General features: G+C 42.1%; 1 protein-coding gene and 2 long non-coding RNA genes across 4 annotated transcripts in view; 1 reads left to right on the top strand and 2 right to left on the bottom strand.

The window, feature by feature from the left end:
- Window positions 1-13,427: 13,427 nt before the first annotated feature.
- LOC310743762 lies at window positions 13,428-27,351 on the bottom strand. The gene is made up of 2 exons (XR_014539216.1): window positions 25,954-27,351; window positions 13,428-16,201 (listed from the first exon to the last, which is right to left on the bottom strand). It is a non-coding gene; the product is annotated as an uncharacterized lncRNA (long non-coding RNA).
- LOC310743761 lies at window positions 18,302-24,829 on the bottom strand. Its single transcript, XR_014539215.1, has 2 exons — window positions 24,697-24,829; window positions 18,302-19,099 (listed from the first exon to the last, which is right to left on the bottom strand). It is a non-coding gene; the product is annotated as an uncharacterized lncRNA (long non-coding RNA).
- The window catches only part of TRIM24 (tripartite motif containing 24), a 37,997-nt gene continuing 35,114 nt past the window's right edge, over window positions 24,970-27,852 (top strand). Inside the window, exon 1 of one of the 2 annotated variants that reach the window (XM_083574195.1) lies at window positions 24,970-25,613. In XM_083574195.1, coding sequence (XP_083430321.1) covers window positions 25,232-25,613 — 382 coding nt within the window. In that variant the 5' untranslated portion in view covers window positions 24,970-25,231. The remainder of the gene's footprint in view (window positions 25,614-27,852) is intronic. The other variant, XM_083574194.1, reaches the window with a different exon arrangement.

Below are 27,852 nucleotides of genomic sequence, written 5' to 3'. Positions count from 1 at the left end.
TCTGAAGAATGCCAGTGGGTTTGTAGCTACCTATACTAGTTTGAAACTGAGGCACAGAATGCTTGACAAAAAGCCTGACAGAAGATTATAATCGTGATGATCTTCTGATTCCCCAAACTGAATCCATTGCAAGTGGCGTGTTGAGAACAGTCATTTTGGGACTGGTAAGCCAATTAGCACGTGTAGCGCAATAAACATTCACTGTATCAAATCGGTCCATAAATTAGAGAGCAGCGAACCCTTTGCTGAACTGTAATTTGGTGGTTTCGTGTTGAAGTCTGCCTTTGAGGTATCTCTCTTTCAATACAGCCACCTTGGAAGATGAGCACTGCAGGCCAGTGGGCTGGTAATTCCTTACCTCTGGATGGGCTGGCTCTTGGATGGGCTGTTTTGATTGGCTATAACCCCGACCAGGAGAAAAAAATATCTTATAAAAAGCAGCCTTAAAAAGAAAGTTCAGGTAAGAAAAGCGTTCATTTCTCTACTCCTATATATGTTGAGCTTTAGAGCTCACACACAGAAACATTCTCCATCACTTTATAGGGATTTAGTAAGATCCAATATATATCATGGCACAGCTTCGGTTGTTTGCAACTACCTTAGTAATATAAAGGTAAAGGGACCCCTGACCATTAGGTCCAGTTGCAGACGACTCTGGGGTTGCTGCGCTCATCTCGCTTTATTGGCCGAGGGAGCTGGTGTACAGCTTCTGGGTCATGTGGCCAGCATGACTAAGCTGCTTCTGGCGAACCAGAGCAGTGCATGGAAACGCCGTTTACCTTCCTGCTGGAGCGGTACCTATTTATCTACTTGCACTTGACGTGATTTCAAACTGCTAGGTGGGCAGGAGCAGGGACTGAGCAATGGGAGCTTACCCCGTTGCGGGGATTCAAACTACCAACCTTCTGATCGGCAAGCCCTAGGCTCTGTGGTTTAACCCACTGCGCCACCCATGTACCTTAGTTATATAATCAGTCTTAAAAGGGGAAATGAATCTCTTGTGTATGTAGTTCATGCTATATGCTTCTGGATACCAGTTGCTGGGATCATCACACAGGACCTAATTAGAGAGAACCAAGAAGAAATGAGAGACAGGAAGGGAAAGCCAGGCTTCTGGCCTGTTCTTATAGTCAGCATAACCGAGAGAGAGAGAGAGAGAGAGAGAGAGAGAGAGAGAGAGAGAGAGAGATAACAGGACCAGATTGAACTAGATTAACTCTGATTCTCTGAAGGAATAACCCAAACATCAGGAACCTTCGAATCGTTTCCAGGCAGAATGGAAACTTGTCAGATAGAAACATCCAGCTTGCTCCAGCTTGTATCACACAGAGAAAGTTCCAGAACCTTATTGAATCAAATAGAATAGATCTCTACACTTTAAACCAATACTTTCTGTACTCAAAAATGCAAGCCATGATATATACTGTGGTAGCTCATGAGGATATAAAATTAATTTTAGCAAATCTGAATTATTAAGTCCAGTTTCATACACTTTAGTCTGTCCCAAAAAAATGCCCTTTAAGAGAGAGAGAGGGGCTGGTAATGGTGAAGACAAATGCAGCGTTTTAAAGCATGATGGAAATGGTTTGAACACGTATTTGCTGCATTCTATGCTATGAAATTGTCGGCGCAGAATTGTCAAACCACTTCCACTACACTTAGAGATATGTCTGTCTTTGCCCTAAGATACAGATCCAACAAGATGTTCATAAGCTTATACAGTATAATCAAAAGAAATTATATAAAGAAGTCACAGAAGATCTTTCTAGGAAGATTGCTCTAAATATTTAACAGATGTGAATGTCTGCTATTATAGCCAATAAATGTTCCCAAATCTTGTTTTTATGCTCTAATACTTGCCTACCTAACACTTTCCTATCCCTGTCCAGATAGGCCACCAGCCTGTATAACTTGCTGTTGAAATGGAACACTCAGGATGAAACGGTGAAATCTGTTATGATTAAATGGGCACAAGATGTTGGACACAACATTATGCTGGCTTACTGGGAACAGTTATGGACCACAGGTATGAAGTTCATGGCATGTAATGCCTTAAGAGAGAATATAATGAAAATGATATACAGGTGGTACATGACACCAGTCAAGCTTACGAAAATCTATCATTTGCCTGATAATAAATGCTGGAAATGTAAAGAGACTGAAGGTACATTCTTTCACCTTTGGTGGACATGCCCAAGGATCAAGGCTTTCTGGGAGATGATCTATAACGAAATGAAAAAGGTATTTAAATATACCTTTCTGAAGAAACCAGAGGCCTTTCTCCTGGGCATGGTCGGCCAATTGGTGCTAAAGAAGGACAGAACTTTCTTTATGTATGCTACAACAGCAGCAAGAATACTTATTGCAAAGTATTGGAAGACACAAGATTTACCCACTCTGGAAGAATGGCAGATGAAGGTGATGGACTATATGGAATTGGCGGAAATGACTGGCAGAATCCGAGACCAGGGAGAAGAGTCGGTGGAGGAAGATTGGAAGAAATTCAAAGATTATTTACAGAAGCATTGTAAGATTAATGAATGTCAGAATGATGTCGGAATGAATTTATGTGATTTTAGCAGAAATGTTACAAAGATTTAGAAAAAACAGACTGTTAATTGGTGAAAGGAGGGAAAGTAAACTTATATTAATATCAAGATAAATTTACAGGACAAAAATTTGAAAAGAGGGAAAGGATTTGCTGAAATGGATAACTAACTTAGAATACAAAAAAGGGAGGTGTGAGGAGGTCAAGGAAATAAGCTAATGAAAGAAAACAAATGGGAAGATTTGCTGTATTTCTTCTTGATTTTTCTTTTTGTTTAAGGGATTTTAATTCTTTGTTCTTTCTTTTTGATCTTTCTTTTTTCTTTTTTGTATTACATCTTTTTTTTGTTTAAAATGATGTTTTTCTTGATTTTTCTTTTTGTACCTTTAAAAACTTTAATAAATATTTTATTAAAAAAAAAAAGATAGGCCACCAGCCAAAGGTGATGGAAGGCACTCTGTGCCGCTGAGGCCACCTGGGCCTCAAGCAACAGCAATTGACCCAGAAATACCCGCTCCTTCAGAGGGAATGTTACCCATTCAAGAGCAGGCCACCTCCCATCCATCTGGTCTAGGGAACTGCCCACCAACAGTGCCTCTGTTTTATCTGGACTGAGTTTCAGTTTAATGGTAAGACAGTTTACTGAGGCAAGACAGTGATCCAAAACATCCACTGCCACTCATTGGTCTGTTGGGCCATATAGTTTTTTAAGGCTACAAACCAATACATTTCTACTCAGCTCTATTAATATGGCTTACTCCCAGGTAACTATATATATGATTGCAGTCTAAAACATTTATAAACTGGAGCATGACAAATGATGGAGATGTAACTTATGAACAGCAGCAGTTCATACATTGTGGAGCTGACAAAAATATGCTGTATTAATCCTCAGTTTTTCAATGTATTGAATAAATGATGGGTTATAATATACATGAAGAACCCCTACATCCTTTAACTGAATGGTTACCTGAAACAGAAGAAATTAAGGACTTAGAAAAGATATCCACTTTTGACTGCTGTCAGAAGGGTTGTGACATAAGCCTGGAGGGTGGTAAAATAACTATCCTTCAATAACAGGTTGATTGTAAAAAAATAAATAATACAGATAATTGTCCCAATAATAAAATAATTGAGTGTGAGAGAAGCCAAATTAATAATCAACTTGTTAAGAAAAAGGTTTCATTTGCAAGGTTTTGGAATGGCAAGTTTCATGATGATATGCAGCCACACATTGTTGTTTCAGTTAATATAATCTTCTAATAGTTCTTTTTGTTCATAAGATGGTTACTAGGAAAGAAAAAAATATTTTCAGTTCATCAGTAGTCAAATTTTCCTTTCACAAAGGCATCTGCGCCTTAATTCCCCCCCCCATAATATAGCAGAAATGTAGGATTTTCTCAACCTCATTTGTATAGATTTGACCTGTTTCATTAAACAGAAGGCCCACAGAGACAAATTCTTTCTTTCTCTTATTAATTTTAACATTAAATATGCCATTCATGCATTTGAGATAATGTGGTCCAAGCCATAAACCATGGGATTTCAAGCCAAAAGACCTACGAACAAAACACATTGTTCACTGTGAATTTGCTAGTTCATTATCATTGTTGAAACCGTGAATACTTAAAAATGGAATATTTGAACTTAAAGCTGGGGAATTCCCATAGGGATAAAGGCAAACAGCATACTAATCATGCACATCACAGCACAGTTTTTCCCCCTGCAGATACTGCAACCATCCACCTTTATCTCCCATATTCCACTAGCTCTGTAACAAAGGCCCAGCTCCTGGGTATTTGAAGATATCGTCCCCGTCTGCAGCCACAATTAATATTATATGACAGAAGACTGGCTAAACCCATCCACCAAGCCCTGCAGCCATCTGTGACAGGTCATAAATATTCAGCCCACAGATTTGGAGCCCTGAGACTGTATTGTACATCTCATATTGCTTTTCCTCTTGCGGAGGCACAAAATAGGTGTGTGTTGTGATGGTGCAGCAGCAGAATAATACCGAAAACCAAGCCTATCCCCCATTTTCCACAGTACTAGAGGCTTTAGTGAGAAGCAATACAGGGTTTGGTTTCCTTTGGATGAGAGACCACTGGAAGCTTACAATGTCTTCATTGATTATCTGTGTTATTTGCAGATGAGTGTGTGTGTAGAAACCAGCCTACTCTGCAAAGGTGAAATTTACATGCACTGCTTGACTCACTGCCCTCTATTGACAAGTGGCCTCCAGAAGATTGGCCAGATAGGAAGGTGGCCCCCCACACCTGACTTCAATGGAATTTTGCCTTCATATATCTTTAGGATCATAGCATCAAGTATTCTTCCACATTTTATCATAAAACTAGTAGTAGGCTGTGGTTGACTTAGTTGAAATACCAAAGCCGTAGAAGTATACTGTAATATTTTATGTGGCCATATAATATTTATTCGGAAGTAGAAAATGCTTCCCAAAGACTGGCTCTTTTCTCTTTCACCCATCAGAGCCTTTCTTTACCGCTTAAAGGACGTGATTGAATTTAGCTGTATTAATGAGAACCCGCCAGTTGCACATATCATTCCCATTAATCTAAATGGCATGTGAAATCAAACACAGAGTCCACAAATAATGGGGCCTTCCCTCTCTCTCTCTCTCTCTTGCTGCATAATGAGTTCGGGGAAGATCTGCCACCCAATAAGGAAGAGAATGGATGTCTGAGAATGCAGGGAGAAATGAAAGAGTTTAAAGTGTCCTACATAAAAGGCTGTGTAAGGCATTCTTTGGAAATGAATGCAGGCTTCGACAAAAGATGAGAGAAAAGGGGGTGCAGGGAGAACCTAGGACTTCATGCAGAGATGTGTCATGCATACAAAAAAAAGGTTGCTAAGGTAATATATAAGGCCACCATCTAAAGGGGAATGAACTGTAGGTAATGGAATGCAGGCAATAATACAGTTTGACGGTGGCCAGACAGGATATTTTAAGGTCTGGCCAAGCTCTTGGAGATGAGGCATGAAGACATCTATATAAAAAGAGGGCAGGACTGAGGAAAAACAATGACACCACTTTACAGTGTGTGTTTTTTTTGTTTTGTTTTGTTTTAAGACTGCTATTGGAGTTTTATGTTCAGGTATATTATATTCAACAATTTAAAAGAGTCATTATCAAAAATAAAAAATCAAGCATGTATTTGTGCATTTTCAATGGCTCAATTCCATGCAACCTCCCACCGCAACCTCCCACCCACTTTCCCACTGCAAGCTATGCAGTTTCTCAGTGTTTTCCTGTGTGTCAGATCATAATTCTCTAAGATGTCTGTACTGATCTGATTAGACATCTCTAGGTGATGATTCCTTTGAAATGTAGGACAGCGATTGCCATTGATCAAATGCAAATAATCTCAGAATCATTAAAAGAATAAGGCAACACAGAAAATGACTGGATGACTTTACTCTTGCTGGTAGACCCTGGTAGACACACATCTAATATATCAGAGAGATCTTTAGAATTAAAAGGGACAAACATACCCTCCAACATTTCTCCAATGAAAATAGGGATGTCCTATTCCATAATGGGGACGTGGATGGCGCTGTGGGTTAAACCACAGAGCCTAGGACTTGCCGATCAGAAGGTCGGCGGTTTGAATCCCCGTGACGAGGTGAGCTCCCGTTGCTCGGTCCCTGCTTCTGCCAACCTAGCAGTTCGAAAGCACGTCAAAGTGCAAGTAGATAAATAGGTACCGTTCCGACGGGAAGGTAAATGGCGTTTCCATGTGCTGCTCTGGTTCGCCAGAAGCGGCTTAGTCATGCTGGCCACATGACCCGAAAAAACTGTCTGCGGACAAACGTCGGCTCCCTCGGCCAATAAAGCGAGATGAGTGCCGCAACCCCAGAGTTGGTCACGACTGGACCTAATGGTCAGGGGTCCCTTTACCTTTACCTATTCCATAATGATAATTTTACTATTTATACCCCCCACATCTTACTGGGTTGCTCCAGCCACTCTGGGCAGCTTCCAACATACTATATATAAAAATATAATGAAACATTAAACATTAAAATAAACTTCCTTATACAGTACAGGATTGCCTTCAGACGGCTCATCTATGGTGGGAATACCCACATCTTGCTTTCTTCTGGAATAAGATTTATCATGAGATATAAAAGATGATTAAAGCACATATTCAATTTTCTCCTCGTTCTCACAACTAAATGTGGGGACAGATGCTATGAAGACATTTTGCCAAAATAAACTTCTGACACAGATGCTGGCAAATCGTTGAAAAAAATCTGACTATATCCTTATGGTATAAAAATCTCTGGAATTTAGATATTTCAGATAAAATAATACATAAGTGACAGGTCTCTAACAGACAGGAAGATCCTGATAATTTCTATTCAGTATAATGGGACTTTATTTAATATACTTTTGTTTCAGACTTACAGACATCGCTCTCCATGCCATCTAGAGAAATATGGTTGCCATGATTTTGAATTGGGTGTAGTTATTTAATGTTTAAGTTTTGTTTGGCCTACCTTTGGTTGGATGTATTATTGAACTTTTATTATTGTTTACTTGTCTTTGTGGTTCCATAATTATTTGAAAACAATAAAAAAATTGGGGTTTTTTAAATGGACAAAAGAGATTTGTAGGAATTAAGGTCAGTGTGAGATATAGTTATCAAACGAAACAGAAAAATCTCCCGTAGAAGTTTGCTCTTTTTTAGGGGTGGGGGGTGGGGAAAGGTGCTGGCACTCAGCATTAAGTTGTTATAGTAAGTGCCACACTTTTAACATTTGAAAAAGAAAAGGGTACGGCATCCCCTTGAGTATACCCCCCCCCAAAAAAAGCAGTGTAGAAGGAGCAGCTCATATTGAAGAAACTTGGATAAATGAGAGTTAACATAATATACTTTGTCTGGAAATGTTTTCTCCAAATGAAGATGAAAGAAAGCATTTCTTAAAAATAAATAAATTGATGGCTCTATGGAAAATATACAGATCAAAATTAAACTTTAGAAGAAATGATGCTCCATGCTTCTCTTTCCTTCTCATAATACGTAGTATGACATTGTTTATTTATTTATTTATCATCATCACCTAAAATTGCTAGATACTATACAAACATTACAACACATGGCATTCTTTGGTTCCTCACCCTGATGTCAACTCACATCACCAGCTGTTGTCATGAGAGATGGCATATGACTCAGTGATGCTAGACTATATAACTAAACATGGTTGAGAAGGGAGAGATCAGGCTCATGTCTCCTATAAGTTCTAGTTCCATTCATGTTGTCCCTTCCCTCCTGTGCTGAGACAGCAGCTCAAAGAACCTGATGTCTGGATCTAGACCAGGGATGAGAAACCTTTCTGTCTGCATTCTCTTCTGGTCAACCTTCTGAAGTCTCACCAGTAGTGGGCAGGGCCAAAGTGGATGGAGCAACAGACAAAAGTTTACCTTTGTATAGCAAGCTAGTTTCCACACGCACACGCACACATACACACACAAATATACACACCCTCTCTGCCCACCATCTTGACCAGGGTTTCCCTAACTTGGGCCTCCAGCTGTGTTTGGACTACAAATCCCATCATCCCTGACTGCTGGTCCTGTTAAGAGAAGAAGAAGAGTTTGGATTTGATATCCCGCTTTATCACTACCCTAAGGAGTTTCAAAGCGGTTAACAATCTCCTTTCCCTTCCTCCCCCACAACAAACTCTCTGTGAGGTGAGTGGGGCTGAGAGACTTCAGAGAAGTGTGACTAGCCCAAGGTTGCATGTGGAGGAGCGGAGACACGAACCCGGTTCACCAGATTACGAGTCTATCGCTCTTAACCACTACACCACACTGGCTCTCTAGGGATGATGGGAAGTGTGGTCCAAAATGAGCTGCAGACCCAAGTTTGGGAAACCCTGATCTTGAGCAATGAGTTATCATCAGAGTTCAAGTGCAGTCAGGTGCTTGGATGTGCAGCAGGGCCAGTGAAGTGTCTGGGCAGGAGAAGAGGTGTGTAGCTTTGGGAGAGGTCCAAGTGTGAGACAGATTCCTAGAGGGCCACATTTGGCTCCTGGACCTAAGGTTCCCCACCCCTGATCTAAACCCATTCCTTCTTCCATGTTGTGGACACCTCAACCCAGCCATTGGCATGATCAACCCCCTTTCCCTGAACATGGCTGTGCCACCCTAGGTTCTTATTCTGGACTGGGAAAGGTCAGTTAGATGGCAGGATGGGGGACAATGAGAGATCCATCTTGTCCATCTTACAAGGTAGTCTTTCTCAGAAGCCAAAATTAGCAGTGGCTTGCAATTAGGGCAGAACAGAAGGCATCCAAACCACTTCTCAGGTAACTACTATTTGCAACACTGTACCGTCAGTCCCTAGCTGCAAACTGCCTGTTCAGTTATGTCTGAAAGCATGAATTAATTAATTAGTATGATGAATGAGTCGATGCACTCATCACAGATTAGAAATATGGATTGCCCATTGAACTTCAGTTAATCAGAGCTGATCCTCTGCAAAAAGTGTTGTGGCTGATGGCATTGCAATATGGACAATGAATGCAAAATGCAGGCAATGTGCTTAAGATGAATTTTCCAAAGAATAAATTGTGTGCATTACTTAAGCAAGAAAGACCTGGATATCTTCAAAATATCTTCTTCAAGGTACGGCAATTTATACTCTTTTAACATTAATCTATAAACAAACCAGTTAATTTATAGCCAAGGCGGGTGAATGATGGCAAGAAGGAGGAATAATTTTAAGTAAATTGGCTGTTGCTGGTGAATATAATGGAATTTCTTATTTAAATAACAATGCTTGGAGCCAGAGTTTTGTGTGCACTCTGACATGCATATGGAACTGCCGCTCATGCAAGATTGCACTATTGCTGAGCAAAAAGTTATCTGAAGAGAACTTTCAGCTGGAATATTCAGCCTGGGGTGAATGATGGGGACTTACTTATGGGGGAATTTATGTAGGTTTTGGGGGTGGGGTGGTTTACAAGCAGCAACAGATTTCCTTTTGGTGGCAGACTCACAATGGCGGCTACTGAACTTTGAGAAAGCATACAGACCATACATTTAAAGGCACTCCCCAAAGAATCCTGGGAACCGTAGCTTTTTAAGGGTGCTGGGAATTGTAGTTTTGTGAGGGGCATACCAGTTTGCAGGATTATTGAGGGCATGTGTAGCTGGGGTGTAAGAATTCATACAAAGCCCACCCAAGGATGGGAAGAGAGGTGAAGACATCCAGGGTTGGAACACAAACATGCAGATCAGATTGGACGCCTGTGAACCTTTCAGAGCATTGTTCTTCATAAAATACCAATGCTTCCAGGAACTGATTAATGCAAACTTGTTGATACGTGCAGAAAGCACCACACTTTCTAGGTGCTCCAAGAAGCTATAAAAGTTTTTGTTTTTTTAAATGAACCAGAAAGCCCTTGGACCATGTCATTAAAGAAAAAGTAAATGGGGACAAACAGTACTTGGAAAGAGTTCATAGACTTGAGATCTAATACACATGCCTGTGTTCCAGTCTGAGCATGATCTGTTGAATGTGGACTGGGAAGGTTTCACTCCAAGTTGTGGAGTGAACCAACCCCCCTCCTTATAGACATTCAGTGAGATTAGCTTACCAGTCTACTCATATGCAAGAGATACAAACTGGATTGATACCATTCTATCTATTCCTAGAAGATGAAAGCATTTTATTAAGAAGCTGTACACGTGTCACTACAAGAATGGGGGTGGGGAGAGAGCTTGACCCTTTTCAAAGGTCATCATCACTATGCAGCACGATTGCTTCCTTGTTTCTGCCTTTCTAGGCAAAAGTAGGGTATAGGGAGATCTTCCAGCAGCAATACATTCCGAGGAGACAGGTGCCAGAAGCATTGAAAATCTTCTTTCAAGAAAGGTATTTCTGCCAGATTTCTGGATACCCTGGTTTTGTTATACATGTACAAAGGCAGAACAAAGAGCTATGTTTGGCAGTAATCTCAACTGTTGATAGGAATCTTCACATCTCCATTGGGAATGACCACAATCTCATTGAATAATTTAGTTTCTGATCTTTCAGAATGGTTAAACATTGTTCATACTTGCATAACCAAGTCTGCAATTAGTGTTCTTTCTGGCTGGCTCTTTGCCAAGCTACACAATAAGGTTTTAAAAAGCACAGCCTTACCTCCCCCCCCCCCGAATTTGTGAACCCCCCCCCCAAAAAAATCCACCTGGAGGGGTAGGAATTAGCTCCTGATCAGACTACTTTGCCTTTTTAATTTATTCCAGTAACAAGGCTATTTATAACTGAAGCACACCACAACTCCAACCATAGCTTTTTAAAATTTACATCTACGGTGATCTTCTCCAAAATCAAATAAAGCTGGTATAACTATCACTTCTTTTCTATCCAGGTGATGTTATACTTGGGGATCTGTTGGCTGAAGAGAATCATCCCACCGTATTCAGTGCAGAAGTGTGATGAGACTGACAGTGAGGTTGTTTCCAGTCTACCCGTTGGCTGAGCAAGCCATTCTGAATGGTTTACACAGTTTGTGAGGAAGTTATACAGTGGAAGCTATTTATTTAACAGCCATTCCATTTTGTTAGCAGGGAGGTTATTCTGCACTTTCCGGTGCACTCTCCATTATTATTTTTTACTGCAAAAAGGGGCTTTTGTTTGTTTTGAATCCCATACCCGCAAACTAGTGAAAGTGTCCCAAAAGCAGTGCAGGAAAATATTGATGGGTTTGAAAACTCAATCACTTGCCAAATTTCTCCGGCCTCTGCACTACTTTTGGCAATGAAGGCTTGGGAGCTCCTATTTGCTGGAGGAGTGGGGCATCCTACACTTTGGCAACCCTTGCTGGCAGAAACACTTCATATGCCATTTGACTTTTAACTTTTTTTGTTATACCATGCTGAGTGTTCTGATGTTATCGTTATTGCTATTTATTAATTGCGGTATTTTCTGATTTTATTCAGTGCTTTTTCCTGGCGGTTCTCAAACGTATGCAGTACCAGCACCTTTCCCCCACCCAATGTTAAAAGTGTGGCAGTTACTGTAACTACTTCATGGTTAGTACTAGAACTGTAAAAAACAACAACGGGTATATTATATATTTTTTATATTATATTATATTATATTATATTATATTATATTATATTATATTATGTTACATTATATTATATTAGGCTGCTCAAGTTGGCTCTAAAAGGCAGTTTATAAATATTTTGAATACTAAAACAAACTAATATGTACATTGATGCATCTGTACTTCTAAGAACTTGCTGAATGAGCATGGAAGTATTATATAGAAATTGTATGTATATTTAATTAAATATATTCATGCATGTGAACAATCTAAAAAGAATGTTTTTTGCTTGAGAAATACTGTTTCATTTATTTATGACATTTGTTCGCTGATCATCTAAAAAATACTCTTGGGACATACAAAGCAAGAACATATTAAAATTGTTCCATATAGTAGAGATAAGTATAGCATTTATAGCTCAGATTGAAACCAACATTAAACCACAACAGCTTCAGTGAAAGGTGTCTACCTGGAGCTGAAATTGCCATGAAGTACCAGGCAAGCTTCTCTAGGGAGGTAAGGTAAAGGTAAAGGGACCCCTGACCATTAGGTCTAGTCGTGACCAACTCTGGGGTTGCGGCGCTCATCTCACTTTATTGGCCGAGGGAGCCCAGCGTACAGCTTCCGGGTCATGTGGCCAGAATGACTAAGCCGCTTCTGGCAAAGCAGAGCAGCACACGGAAACACCGTTTACCTTCCCGCCGGAGCGGTACCTATTTATCTACTTGCACTTTGACATGCTTTCGAACTGCTAGGTGGGCAGGAGCAGGGACCGAGCAATGGGAGTTCACCCCGTCACGGGGATTCGAACCACCGACCTTCTGATCGGCAAGTCCTAGGCTCTGTGGTTTTACCCACAGTGCCACCCTTCTCTAGGGAGGTACTACCACGTAAAAGGCTCTCTCCTCAGTAGCCTGTTGCTTCACCTGACTTGGAAGGAGCACACAGCCCGGGGGCCTCTGAAGAGGATAAAGATCTCATGGTTCAGGTAGGCATCTGTGAAAGGAGGAAATATTTCGGGTGATTTGTTCCCAAGCTGTTTAGGGATTGATAGGTTTAAAGTAGCACTTTAAATTGGGAAACTTACCAGGAACCAGTACGGATGGCAAAGTATTGGCAAAATATAATCAAAACACCCAGATCTAGTTAATAGACCTGCAGTTTCATCAAGGCAGTTTTAAAAGGGAGCCCTACTTGCAATGCATGATGCGAGGTCACCACAGCATGGATAACTGTGGCTAAGCTATCTTCATTCAGAGATGATCACAGCTGGTGTATCAGCTGCAGCTGATAAAAGGCAATTGGAGCCGCAGAAGCTACTTAAGCTTTTAATGATAATGTTGGGCAACGTGTGGCCTTCCAGATGTTGCTGGATTCCAGGCTCCCATCAGTGCCAGCCAACATGGCCAATAGTCAGAAATAATGGGAGTTATAGTCCAGCAACATCTGAAACAGCACAGGTTGCCCATTCCTGCTTTTGATGGAGCATAATCTTTTCTAGAACAAGTTGAATACCATTTACCTGGGTGAGGAAACACTCACCAACACTCTATATTTGCATTTTGAGTCTGTTTTTTCAGCCTTTCTCCAATTCAGGATGTACACTGCCTCACCGGTGCCTGATGGAAATGAGAGAAGACTTTGGTGTCATCTGCATACAGGATTTTACCCATATGCATGTTTATTTGATATGTGGGAAGAGACCGATTAATTATATGAGTTTTATTCAATTAAAAATTATTTAAGCAGGATTCAGCGCAATGCATTTGTAATAATAAATTAATAATCATTTGCAGATTTTAAAAGTCAATTTTATTAAACCGCAGCAGCAGCAACAACAACAACAAACAACAACAACAACAATAATAATAGGGAAGCAAAAAGGTGTAGACACAGGACACTACACCTATACAGTATAAGACAATACACAAAATTAAGTTTTTGTTTTTAAGAAAATGGACAATCAATTGCAGCAGATTTATTTCATGTGAATTTTGAGGATGAAAATCGCTCAGTGCAAGATTCAGTTCTAATTCAGTTCTATAAGCTCTTACCAAAAAGGTATCAAGTGGGAAAATCAGCAACCTAAACATGTCTGAGATGTTATCTTGGCTTTATTTTTATTAGTCAATATGAGAAGAACACAATGGCTCCAGCTTTGTAATATCAAAGATACATGAGGGAACATCTGCCATTATGACAGAATCATAAATCACAACACTGAAATCCTGACACATTTTCTCTGCAGTGAGAACATTCTCTAGATGAAACAACTGACAAATTGCCTAGATAGGAATATATTTTGCAAAAATATTATCTTTAGACATGACAGAGTCTCCAAATTTTCTACATCTGCTTCAAATGGTTATTTTTAAATGTTATTGGTGAGTAGTATTTTTCATGTGAGATCTATTCTAAAAGCCATGATATGAACAGTTAGCCTAAGGTATCAGTTTTGATTCTCAAGCACTTAGTCAGTGCACACAGCATTAATTTCAACAGGGCAAACATTAGCAGAAGCTGTGTCTTCAGTCTACAAACGCACTTGTCACATTTGATTTAGTATCATTTTTCTTAGTAGGCTGCAATAATCACATGTTCCTCAGACTCACATGCTCCTGCATGCTGAAATTATAGGCTTACACTGCAATCTAAATCCTGGCCAAGCAGCAGCAGGGCTTAATGGAGTGGTGGAGCTACCATCACATTTGCAGCCTTGGTGCTCATGCCACTTGGGAAATGGGGCATAATTCATTGGGCCTAGATCCATCAAGTGAGAGCATGAGGTAAGCTCTGCTCCTTTTCCTGCCCATTGCCCTCAAAATACCCAATTTTGAGGCTTTCCACAGTTGGCTATCAGTAGGCATCCCACTAGCAGAACTTCTGCCCAACTGAACATTCTCTTACATGCATTTTCTACCCTTAAGATTTTTTGGGTCTTTAAGCTTAAAGACCGTAATTGTTGAAAAATCAATTCACATTCTACTCTTTTAAAATATATTTTACCCTTCAGCCAGCTCCTTGTAACATTCTGGATGCTGGGAAAAAATGGTTGAGACACATTTGGAGGAACTTAAATTGAACTGTGATTTGAACACAAACTGTTCATTTTGTAAAGGGATAAACATGAACTAGAATGTGAAAACACAAATAGAACTTTTGGGGCGTGTTGCACTTGAACTATAAGTAGTTCCTTTTTAAGATAAGCTTTCCAAGCTCTGATATTATCACACTGAATGCTGGCAAATGGCAGCCAGTGAGGTGGAGCAGGTGTGAGAATAATCTCAGCATGGTGGTATCACACAATGCATTTTGTTTTGGTAGATGTTCCAGGGGGCAAGAGAGGGAGATGTGGAACTACTGCTTTCAGCAGAAGCCATTCATTCTCTGTAGCCTTTGTCAAGCAGGTACCCTCCAGCTACTTTGGCCTACAACTCTCATCTGTCCCAACTGTGATGGGAGATGTAGTCTAAAACAGCTGAAGGGCATCAGGTTGGAGAAGGCTAATGTACTGCATTGTTTAGTCCTGCCCTGACAAGCCTTTCATAGTGTCACAATGTTCTTTCCCCTCTTCTCTGGTTCAAAAGGGCTTCCTTCAAGAGAAACTACAGAACATCACAATAGCTACAAACACCACTTGCTCAAACTTTTTAGCTTTTAATTCACAAGCTATTGCAAGAGATTTCATAAGCAACTGGTGGGGGGGGCAGTTTTGAAACAAGCTGCAGAGAAATTGTTTCCTGTAACCAACTGTGATTATGAAGGTGTGTGAGCTCTTCATCCTGCAGCTAATTTGACCATATTTCTTGAAACCTTGTGCATATCTTCTGCAAATCTGTCCAGCTCATGTAAATAGGTGCAGTCACTGTTTGTCTAAATGCAAATATGCCTGTTTTTCCTATGCAGCAAATAGATTACATTGAATGACTCCAGGTTTGATTTCATGGCGCTAAGCCAGGGGTCAGCAATTTTTTTTCAGCAGGGGGCCGGTCCACTGTCCCTCAGACCTTGTGGGGGACCGGACTATATTTTGAAAAAAATAATAAATGAACGAATTCCTATGTCCCACAAGTAACCCAGAGATGCATTTTAATTAAAAGGACACATTCTACTCGTGTAAAAACACGCTGATTCCTGGACCATGTGCAGGCCAGATTTAGAAGGTGATTGAGCCGGATCCAGCCCCCAGGCCTTAGTTTGCCTACCCATGTGCTAGGCCCATTTTTCAGTTCCTCAAACGGAAAGACTTTAAACTTTGAGGAACTAAAAGGAATGAGGAATTCAAGGCCACATCTTTCAATTTTGCTGTCTGCTTACTTCCTCATTATAAAGGGCAGGCCAAGCAGCATGAAATCAAGATATTCCATCATGCATGCTCCAGATTTCTTTTGTAATGGAAAAGCTACATCCACTATGCATCGGGGAGAAGAGGGACTTGTGGAAGAAGGTCTTCACTTTTTACACAATCCCAAGGCATGATATGAAGGCATATGATAAAGTGACTTCACTGAAGACAAGGTAGATCAGTGCCTCCAGGAATATCCATGTATAGTGGATTGAGTTCTGTGAGGGAAGAAAGGTGGGATAGGAAAATATTAACTAAACAATATGCTCATTTACATGAAATGCTATGGTATAGAGAAGGAAAAACATATTGGGGGGGTGACGATGGCACTTTTCCCTCTCATGCCTCGGGCCCGCTCCCACTTAGATAAATTGCCCCCACCTCACTGAACAACCCTTTACCCGAAGGTTTCTTTTCCTTTCCTCTTTAAATTCTAACCCAGAGTATCCTGTGAGGGGAATTCTAGTAAGCTGGAGTCTCAGACAGATTTTCTTTAAATAAACAATAAAGATTTATTTAAGGCATGATAGTATTTAACACAAATGGTTACTTCAGTGATACAGTGCAATTTCACTTTAATGCTGTCCTCAGTTGTTTTTGCCTTATCAGTTTGGTTCCTTTATACGGTGATACTTTCTTTCAGTTATTCACCCCCTTCCACAATCCAGCTCCTGAGGTACCTAAAGCAATAGACCCAAGGATTCTCCACAGCCCCTCCCTTCCCTGGGTTTGGGAGTTTCTTTTCTTTAGAAGAATCTCTCCCCTACAGACTAGATTTGAGTCCCAAGTAGGCTGTACCTTTCCAGCTCCTACTTCTCCTGGCTCAACCTCTGCCTCCCAGTAAAATTCAGGTCTGTTCCTCCAACAGGACACCACACTCTTTTTGTGGTTTTGTTTTCCAGAACCAACTCTTTCTTGCTTTCACTCCTTCTGAAGGAATGGGTTTCTGTGCAGTCACTTTGAAACTGACCCATAATCCCCATTTTTCCTCCTCCAAGGGAGCATTTCTAAAATGCTCTAACTTGAGCTCTTGAGCCAAAACCCAGCTGTATAAACAAGTGTTCAAAGCTCTCTCCTTTATCAGTCCGTGACGGCAATGAGTGACCTTGCCAGTTCCAGTAGAGCAGGGATGACGCGTCTGGATCTTATCTTACATCCTGACCACAAAAGACACACAGACCTTGTCAAGTCTGACAAGAGACCCGGGAACGGTGCCAGGAGTTGGTGACCTCCTGCCCCAAGATAAGAGTATAGGAACAGGAACAACCTTTTATGGTCAAGAGTGCCGGAACAGGAATAACTGTTTATGGTCATGGATGTCAACTTACGTGTATAAGCTGACGTGCTTGAATTCCTGGGGAAGCGGGGAGAGGGTTCATGGAGGATATATATACTGCATGAAATTTCTCATTTCTTTGGACTTGCTGTGAGCTGACCGCGCAAGTGCCTTCTGCTATCCGGAGAGCAGAATAAACTCTTTCTCTGAACCAACCCTCGGTGTCATTTGACTTCCTTCCTCCCGTCCAGGAGCAACGCTCACCCTACCAATTGGTAAAGTCCAATAAGGCTACACTTCTACCTCAACCTGTCTCCTAACCTGTCTCCCTACCTATCTCTTGACCTCTCCAACCTCTATTCCAACCCACTTCAACCAACCCTCTCCAGACAGAGGGCCTTCTCGGTAGTGGCACCTGCCCTGTGGAAGGCCCTCCCAGCAGATGTGAAGGCAATAAACAACTATTTTACTTTCAAAAGACAACTTCCCTCTTTAGGGAAGTTTTTAATGTCTGATGCTGTATTGTTTTTAATATTCAGTTGGAAGCCACCCAGAGTGGCTGGGGAGACCCAGCCAGATGGGCGGGGTATAAATAAATAAATTATTATTATTATTATTATTATTATTATTATTATTATTATTATTCCTCTCTCAAATCCCCTCCTTTTAAACTCTCTCTCCTGGAACTACAGCCAATCTGAGGCTGCCATTCATTAACCATTTGCTGGCAGGGAAAGCAAGAAAAAAACAAACACATTTTGATCCAGCTGGTCCAGCAAAACCAACTTTTTCATCACAGGGGGTGTTTACTGCAGGAGTGATTATGCTGGGTGCTGGAACGTTATTTGCCAATATTATAAGCCTGGGGTGTTGTAGGACAGGTCTGACAGTGATCCCTTTGTTTGACAGGGCTAGACTGACCCAAGATCACCCAATGGGTTTCAAGTTAGTGTGATGCATAGTGGACCACAATTGCTTGTGTTAAATTGACCCTGTCCGGTTCATTTCTGGTAGGAAATTCAATAAGAAATGCAACCAAGGATTCCAGCAAGACAATACCCTTTATTAACTTTATTGCAGTAAAGGACAGTCCCATAAGTACTGTACTGATCACAGGTTTCACGCAGCCTTTTATACTCTTTTACATACAGCTTACATAACTAGTTCCATCTTGTCCATTCCACATCAGCCATGACAACATCTCCATATCGGAACATCCTACAAGTCATACTAGTACAATAAACTAACCTTTGATCAATAACAACAAACAAAAGCAGATCACACAATGGTTAATCGTTAACCTAATCAAACATAGATCTTGGATCTATGCAGTTTTATGCTATAACCATGTTCAAGCTAACTAATACTTTCCAAATATGAATATATGTATTCCTATATGCATTGAATTACCTTACTAACATTCTTAATGTCTTTTATTGCTATATTAAGTGTTATTTACCTTTCACTACCATGCCAGGGCTGGTGCAAAATCCAGTCACCAACCTGGCTCCATGCCTGGGTAAGCACTTCCAGTGCATGCACATGAAAAGTTAAGAAAAAGAGTGCCCACACATGTGCAGTAGGACAAGAAATTCAGTGCTGTGCCCAAACAGAAACACATGCAGGCAGCAAAGCTCACCAGTAATAATTTACTGAGGTTCAACAGCTTAAGAACATAGTTACAACATCACTGGATCCCCTGTGATGGTGAAAAACTTCATAACTGAAGACCGATGAAAGACAAATGAAGAACTCCAGCTTAGAGGTCCAGATATATCTCGGATCTGTGACCCTGGCTCTTTACAGACTCAGCAGAGTTAATTCACAAACAGGTGCACATCTGCCATAACAAAGATAAAATGTAGCTGACTACTCAGAAACTGTATGTCTACACCCATTAAAAAAACCACCCTGACATATGATGTCTCAGCAATAAGCAGAACTATACCAAATTATTCAACTTTTGATATTAATTCTTGCCAACATTAGTTCTTGCGAACTATAATTACACACAAAGCACAGTGTTCATATTTGGGAACACAGGTCATTCATATTTGAGTACAGGTTAAGCTGACAAGTCAACAGCCTTTGGTCAATACAGTCAGCGTTCCCTGATACATTAATTAGTATTTAACATCCAGATAAACAATAAAACTTTCCATTATTTCTGTTTTCACATTTATACTAGTCTAGAAGTTGGCATCACCTTGCCAATAAAGGTCTGTATAGTTAAAGCTATGGTTTTGAGAGCTGGACCATAAAGAAGGCTGATCGCCAAAGAATTTATGCTTTTGAATTATGGTGCTGGAGGAGACTCTTGAGAGTCCCATGGACTGCAAGAAGATCAAACCTATTCATTGTTAAGGAAATCAGCCCTGAGTGCTCACTGGAAGGACAGATCCTGAAGCTGAGGCTCCAATACTTTGGCCACCTCATGAGAAGAGAAGACTCCCTGGAAAAGGCCCTGATGTTGGGAAAGATGGAGGGCACAAGGAGAAGGAGACGACAGAGGACAAGATGGTTGGACACTGTTCTCGAAGCTACAAACATGAGTTTGACCAAACTGTGGGAGGCAGTGGAAGACAGGAGTGCCTGGCATGCTCTGGTCCATGGGGTCACAAAGAGTCGGACACGACTAAACAACAACAAGAAGAAGTTCTAAACAGGCATACAAACTCAATCCTCCAGAGCAGATGGAGAAATTATTTGTCATTTTCAAGTTGGATAGCTAGTGCCAAATGGCAGTATCTCTTCCACTACTGCACCTTTTAGAGTGTATTTATGGACCATCGGCTTTGAGCATCTCAGCATCACCTATATTTTTAGAGGAAATCATTTTATCTTTGCAGACATCTAGACTTAAAATACAAAAGTTGTTTATAAATGTTTATTGGAAAGGTGCAAGTTGTTCAGCATTTTACTGATGACTGGAATAGGGTGTGTTCCATTCGTCTCAATAAATGGGAGAGCTGCTTTAGCATCTGTATCTAGTGTTTCTTCAGATTTAAAGCAAATACTGATTAAACAGAAATTGAGGTTCTGAGTATAATGGGCTCTCCGGCATCTTGATAGAAGGGAAATGCCTAGTTCAGATATATACTGATGACAAAATACAGATATGCTTTTTGAGGCATATGACGTGAGAATGTCCTGTAGTGTTCTCTTTCTGTTAATAAATGATTGCTCATATTAACTTTAGGGAAAACCTTTGACACTTGCAGATATTCACACTTTTAAATGATATTCCTGTGGTGTCGGGATTATATAGTTGTTAAGAGACTTATACTTCAAGGCTGGATGGATAAACACCCACATTCCACTATTTGGACATATATTAATAGGTATGTTTAAATCAGGATTACTGTTTCTGTTAATGTGAGTTTTATTTCCTTTTTGTTGTATTTGCAAAATAAAAAACTATTAAAAATGATATTGACATGAACTTAGTCAATTTCAAGTAGCTGAGCAAAGGCTGTATGCTCCCCAATTATTTCCTCCATATAATTTTTTTCAACAAGCATTTGAAGCAGAGATTCTTACTCCAGTGTATCTGTATTGCATTTGAAATGGTTACTACTGATGTCTTTATTGTTAATAGCTTTGAGGTGTTTCATGTGAGGTGATTCATAAATGAACAAAATAAATGAGACAATTTCTCCCCCTGCCCTGTCACACCTAGTTAATGGACCACTATGATTTTGCCCATTTAGTATTCTATTAAGAGTCTTTGTCAAAATGCAGAGACACATTGGTAAATGATTGTCTCCTCCCTGCTTAATTCAGGTTTCCTATGATCAGCAAGATGACCAGTTTCCATTTATTTCAACTTTTATCTTTTACTACTCCAAAGGGAACAAAATGTTCAGGTATTTCAGCATCAAAGAGATTTGTTCTTTTTTTTTTTAGTGACCTGACCGAAAGGGAAATTAGGCATTTCCGGACTTCCGGGGTGGCGCCATCGGCAATGGCGGACTCCCTCTGAACCGGAGGGACCAGCTCCGCGCGAAACGGGTCTCTTCCGCTACAGCGAAGCGGGGACCCTTTAAAAAATCACAGGTGGATGAAGCCTGTGACCATGGGACTCGGCAGGCACCTTTAGCGCCCCCCCCCAACCCGCAAAGGAACCCATAAACGGGCTCCGAAGCGAAGAGGGGGGTGTGGCGCGGTGCTGTGAGTCTACTGCTTTTTCCGTGGAGTGAAGCCGCATAGCCGTTGCCGGAGAGCGCTGCCTTTTTCCTGGGACAATTTGGTATCTAAAGAATCACCCGTGAGTACTTAAAACTCGAACAATTGGACTTCAAATAAGGATTGGCCAGTAGAGAGGAATTGGACTTAAAATTTACTTCAATTTGGTACTGAAACGGGAAGGTCTAAACAGGAAGTCAGCCTTCCGTTTCTTTGTAGTCAGAATAAAGCAAAGATAACGTAACTAGAGCATAGAAATTCACCTTTAAAGGACTGGCTTTCATCATTTAAAATCGTGGAACCCCCCTTCGGTAGCAGGAGAAGAAGGGGGACCTCTTTTTGGATTGTCTAAACCTGCAGAAGTGAGTTTAAAGTAAAGTAACTTTCCACCGTCCTGATCCTGGAGCGGAGTGTCAGGACTGATGTTTGAAGCTCATTGACCAGAGACAAATGTTTCTGACAGATAGTTAAAAGAAAAGTAACATAGTGACTCCATTGTTTCCTTTCGCATTTCAAAGGAACAAATATTGACTGAATATTTTAAAAAAGAAACTTTGTTGCTATTGTTCTTAAAAGAAAGAATAAACAAGTTGTCCCCCTAGAGGGAGACTGTGAAATTGTAACCAACTTCAGGAGCTTGCAGCTGTTACAGATTACAATTGTGGGAAAGGACTTGTGACCTTGCAGGACAATGTTTTCAGAAGCTCTGTTGGGTGCTTTCTGTAAAATAAATGCCCTATTGGATCAGCTAAACCAGAAGACGGACTTGATGACTAATGCGACCAGAAATTTTGAACAGGCAGTAGGAAACTACATGGAGCCTACCCAGGAACTAAAACAGGAGTGTGCTATGACAGCACAGATGAGAGAAGAGGATACTGCTGAATCCTGGGTGTCAGAAATGGAGGGAGCTGCGGCCCTGCAGGATCATGAGCCTTTGGATTTGATAAATGAATTTGGAAAAAACCAGGCTTGGAAAGATAAAGTTAGGTTTGGTTTGGAAATGGGGGGTTGGAATGACCCTCCCATGCCGGGATGTTTGGACTTTCTGAGTCTGGTAATGGGCCGTCAGATGTTTGGAGCTGTAGGGCTTTTAATTTTGGAGGGAATCTGAAACAGGTGTTTAAATATCACATGGAGTTTAGTCTGGACTATGGAAATGGGGCTGATCTGTTGAAAAGGGTCAAAAATATTACTAAGCTGGAGTTCCTACGAGTGGAAGGAAAATATGAAGAAGAGGGCATGGAAGGGACATGGAAGAGACTTGAGGGCCTCGGATATAAGGACACCAGGTTAATGCGCTAGATAAATGGGACAAAAAGGACTGACAAAATCCGGAACCAGGAGGAAGGGACGCTGGATGAAGATTGGATTGTTTTACTTGTTTTTCTTTTATCATTAGGACTGCTTTAAAATAATTGATGAATGCTAGAAAAATGTTGAAACGGAACTACTTGGTTCTAGTAAAAATGTTTAAAGAATTAGGTTAATGGTATGGTTATGAGAAGTCGGTAAAAATAAGATTTAAGTTTTAAGTTTCAAGGTTTGCTATAAGACAAGATGAAAAATAGATTAAGATAATGTAAGGACAAAATATTATGAATTATGGATTGGATTTGCTGTGATAATTATTAACCAGGATACAAGAAAGGGGAGGAGGAGGAGGTCAAAGAAAGAAGGTAACGAAAGTTAAAAACTTGAGAATGATGGATGTATTTTTTCTTTTTCTGTTTTGTCTTTTTTCTGTTTTTTCTTTTTTATAATTTTAAAAAATCTTTAATAAATATTATTTTTTTTAAAAAAAGGAAATTAGGCATTTCCTGTGAGCTGTGGTTATACATGCTTTTATTTATAAATAGCTTGTTCAAGATAAAAACAGAATTCTGAACAGTGGATTTTACTTGCTACCCCTTCACTTCAAGATTCTTTCCACCAAATTGTTTGTTGTGAAACTAGCTTTTTGCAATTTGTTAATGGCAGTGTTACTGCCCTCAGAGACATGAACTTAAGGACTGGGAGAGTTGTGGTCTGTTAAGCTTCAATTACATATTCAGACTGGTACCAGTAATGTAGTAGGTTTTTAAAAATAGGATTATATACAGCTCCATGGCAATGCTTTAAACACAGGTCTGCTACAGTGTTTTTGCTAAACCAGCACACCCCTGCAATGCTAGGAGTTCGTCCCAGCAACTGTCCATCTTTCCACTGCAAATTTATATTGGGTAGTGGATACAGTCTCTTTCAGAGCAGGCCTGTATAGTAACAAGTTTCACTTGTTTCTCAGATAAATGTGGTATTCTCCTTAACGCTTTTAGAACATATGTTAGTCTGTCTGTATGGTCCAAACGGCTACATTCCTGTATGTGTTTTTATTACTTCTGCATAAGGAAGCCTCTTGCGTTCTCTGCTGCTTCTTGGCCTTTGGGCAGACAGTTCAAGCGATCAACTCACACAGCAAGTAATACTCCTCCATACCCATGTAAACAGAAAGCAAAACATTATAGGAGTGGTCACCAACCACTCAATTGTGGTACAGCCAAACAAACACTCATCCCTACTATTCCAACTAACTCCCTACGAATTGTGCACTTTTCCCAGTAGCATGCCTCAACGGAAGATGAGAAGCCCGGCTTGTTCCATCAGCTGTGCTGGAAAAGCTGCTCTTTCTTGAGGAGGCAAGCTGTCCTCTGGAGAAAAACAAGGGTGGGTGGTCTTTGGCATCTCCTCCCATCTCTCTCCTGGTTCAGGAGCCACTTTGCTCACTGACATTTCTGGGAGAGCACAGCAGATATTCCTTCTAACTCAAGGAAGCTCAGTTCAGGACATGTTCCGGTTTTCCTTTGGACCATTTCTGGCTTTAGTCTTCTCAAGGGTGGGGTGTGAGGAGAGAAGATCCTGTTTTTTCTTAAGCGTCACCTCTGGTGGAGTTGGCAATGAAGTGCTGGCCAGTTTGCAGACCTGGGGAGGAGGTTGGTCACCAGGGTTCTCCCTTTCACCAGTTGCCCTGCTGAACTCCTTGGAGGGAGCTCAGTATCCCTCAGGGGTGTAGCTCCATAAAGGAAAGAATTAATACCTTCACTCTCCCCGCCCCCACCCGCCCATTTGCTTCGATGGTGCTTACCTGCTCTTTCTGAGGGGCTTGCAAAGCACTAGGGCGGAGGGGGTCGTGGAAACAGTCTCACTTCACTAGTACTTTACTCAGCCCCATCGCTGGTTCCTAGGAGCAAACCAAACTGACCCACAACCACCTACCACAAGCCGTCCCCGTCCTCCTCCTCTAGGCGTCTTTCGTCCTCCTTAAGCCGCCAGCCTGCTATTTCTCTCCCGTGGCCCGAAATGAACCCCCCGCCCCGAATTCGACCAAGCCCAGAACAGCCTGCCAATCCCGCCGTTTATACAAACGTATTAGCAGCTGGAATCCAGACGGTCGCCAGGCACCTGAGGAGGAAAATGACGCTCTGAAGCGGCTACGGCGAGAACCCCGAGGAGAAAGGGGCGGAGCTTAGACGGGGTCGATAGTGGGGGCGTGGCGTGAAGCGGCGGTTCTGTCACCGGAGGGGGCGTGAAGGGGGCGGGGCATCGGTAGCCGTTGCCCGCGCGCGGCTGTGCGCGCTGGCGACCTCCTCTCCGGGTTCGGTCAAGGAACAACCGACGTCGCTGCTCCCAGCGGCCGTTGAGGGGCGGGCGCTCCGCTCGTAAGAAGGCGGGGGGGGGCGTGAGAGCAGAAGCGGCCGTTGGGAGAGAGGCGTTTCGCGCCTGAAGTGGCCGCCGCCGCCGCCGCCGAACAATGGACGAGCCTATGGCGGGAGCAGGGCCCACCCCGGCCGGTCCTGTCGCCATGGGTGGGGAAAACGAGGCTGAAAGTCGGCAAGGCCCCGCGGACCGGGCCGACGGAGAGTCGCGGCTCAACCTGTTGGACACTTGCGGGGTGTGCGGTCAGAACATCCAGAGCCGGCGGCCCAAGCTGCTGCCGTGCCTCCACTCGTTCTGCGTGCGCTGCCTACCCCCGCCGCATCGCTACCTCATGCTGCCGCCTCCCGCCGCGCCTTCGCCGGGAGCCGGCGGCCCCAAAGACCCGCCGCTGCCTCCGCCGCCGCCTTTGCTTCAGCCTTCCCCGGCCCCCTCGTCGCCCGTCGCCACGCCGCCCTCGCCGCTGCACTGCAACCCGGGTAAGGAAGCCGGCGCGGCGGCCGTGTCACGACGGCGGGTGAGGAGGAGGAGGAGAAGAGCTCGTAGTTACCTCAGAGCAAGGCGGGCGGGAGAGGGCGGTTGTCGCGATTCCTCTCAGCACTTGATACCGGAAGACAAGACAAACCGAGGCAGGGTTCAGTTGGCGAAAAGTGGCGCTGAGGTTGGAATAGCGCTCTTTGTCATGGAAATCCTTTCCCCCCAACTCCAGAGGCAGGAGAAGTGGGCAAGTGAGGGCGGGGGGGGGGAGCATTCTTCTCCACGTACGTTTCAAAGAGGAGTCCCGGGGTTTACAAAATGGGCTCCTGGGCCGAGTCTTACCTCAAGTTGAGCCTGGTTCCGTAGCGGCATGAGCTGTGGTAGTCAAGTCGGGAGCCTGCTTCGTCGGGTGCGTAAATATGCAGAGGCTGAGAGGCAGCCGTCGAGAGACTTGAAGGCAAGCAGGCGTACGAAGGACCCAGTATCCCGGGAGCTGGCATGCGAAAAGCAAACAATAGTGGGGGGGGGGGGGAATGTGGTCATTTTCAGGTTGTGGAGGCAAGAGCTATGAAGACACAGGCTCTCTGCCTCTCCACAGAGCTCTGGGATTTATGCTGCTGTGCAGGAAACTTGTGGGATTTTAAACGTGGGGCGCCGAGATCCGATGTAAAACGCCACCTTTGGGAAGGGAAACCATAATGGGCTGCAACTTCCCATTGTTTATACACTGCATCCTGTGCTAGCATAGATGCGAGCCAAGAACTCCCCATTCAGGGGCTGGGCTCCTTATTATCCTTGCTGAAGCAGATATTTGTGCTTAACAGCATAGTCCAGAAGGCAACTGTCTACTCTATTTCGTTCCTCTACTGAAGATGTTGGGGCTGATAAGCACTTCAAAAGTAAAGCTTTAGAGCTGTAGCATCAGTCCTCATTTTGCTCAACAAAGATGACAGGGTAGTAACAATTTGTTATTTCTTTGTACTTCAGTAAGGTACAGCAGGCTAAGGCTTTTCTTGGTAGTTGTTTTTTTTCCTGTTTTTTTTTTTTGGAAGGAGAGTTTCTTGTCCCTCTCTGGAGTTCAGTTCCTTCAGAAAGTGCATTTTTTTTGCTGAAAAAAGAGCTTTTTGTGTGCATATTTTGTCTGGATGACAGATATAGCTAACACTTGTCACTAACCCTTGGCTCATAGTAAGTATGTTGTGTGCTTGAGGGAGATGGCTTGTATTAATAGTGATGAGTGTGTTTGAGGATAGTCATCTATGCATGTTATATATTTATCTCTCTTTTAAAAAATTTCCATGAGCCTCCTATATTGTCAGGATTTCCTATACGTTACATAATTTCAAGCATAATATGCCTTTTTCTTACTTTAAGAACTATATACAATTATTCCAGTGACATGTTTTTTACTCTCTTATGTCTGTTGTAAAGGTAATTCAGCTTTTGACCTGTCCAATAATTTTTCGTCCATAGCAGAATTATTATATTGCATGGTAAGGAGTGAAAGCTCTTTTTTCCATTGTTCCACTTCCCAGACTACAAATACTGTATACCAGTTTGGAATTTTTGTTCTAAAAGTTCCTATCCGTGTTATGAGTTTGGGAGCTGCTAGGGTGTATACCTGAGCCCCCCTTCTAATTCCTAGATCCAGTGTAGATTCAACTATTGTAATAGCCAGACCTGCCTGGTTATGGCCTTTTGGTATGAGTGAGTAGGGGAGCAAAACAAGTGGTTCTGTGCTAGATGACAAATGAGTGGGCTTTCTCCCTCAACTGTCTGTTAGTTAGAAAGACAAAAGGCCAGAATAGAGTTTGAGTGCTGTTAGCTAGAAGCTGGGTGCAAAAGCTGCAGACTAGAAAGGCAGAGACAGCCATAGCTTATTTCTGCTGGAATTCAAGGAGGACCTGTGAGTGAGGTGTGGAGATTGTAAAGCAGAGGTTGGTGGGTCATCTGCCACTGATGCTTTAATTGAGATTTCTTCATTATAGGGGGTTGGACTTGAACAGTGTTTTGAAAAGGACTTTTGGAGATCCAACAATCAGCTGATCATAAGCCCTCTTTCACTGACAAGTTCTGCATACCCCCACCTGATTGTCATGTGACAAAGGTCTTTGAGAGCAGAAGCAGTAAAGTGTAGAAAGTGTTGGAAAATGCTGAAAAGTGCTGACTCACTCTCACTCATCCTCTAGATGACTCATTCCTTGTGCAAATATTGTATCAATTACAGCACAGGTAGGCAAA

Source organism: Podarcis filfolensis, assembly GCF_964270895.1.
Source record: "Podarcis filfolensis genome assembly, chromosome: 10".
NCBI classification, from domain to species: Eukaryota; Metazoa; Chordata; class Lepidosauria; order Squamata; family Lacertidae; genus Podarcis; species Podarcis filfolensis.
The sequence above is the reverse complement of the archived record's forward strand: the minus strand, read 5'-3'. Positions and strand labels throughout refer to the sequence as shown.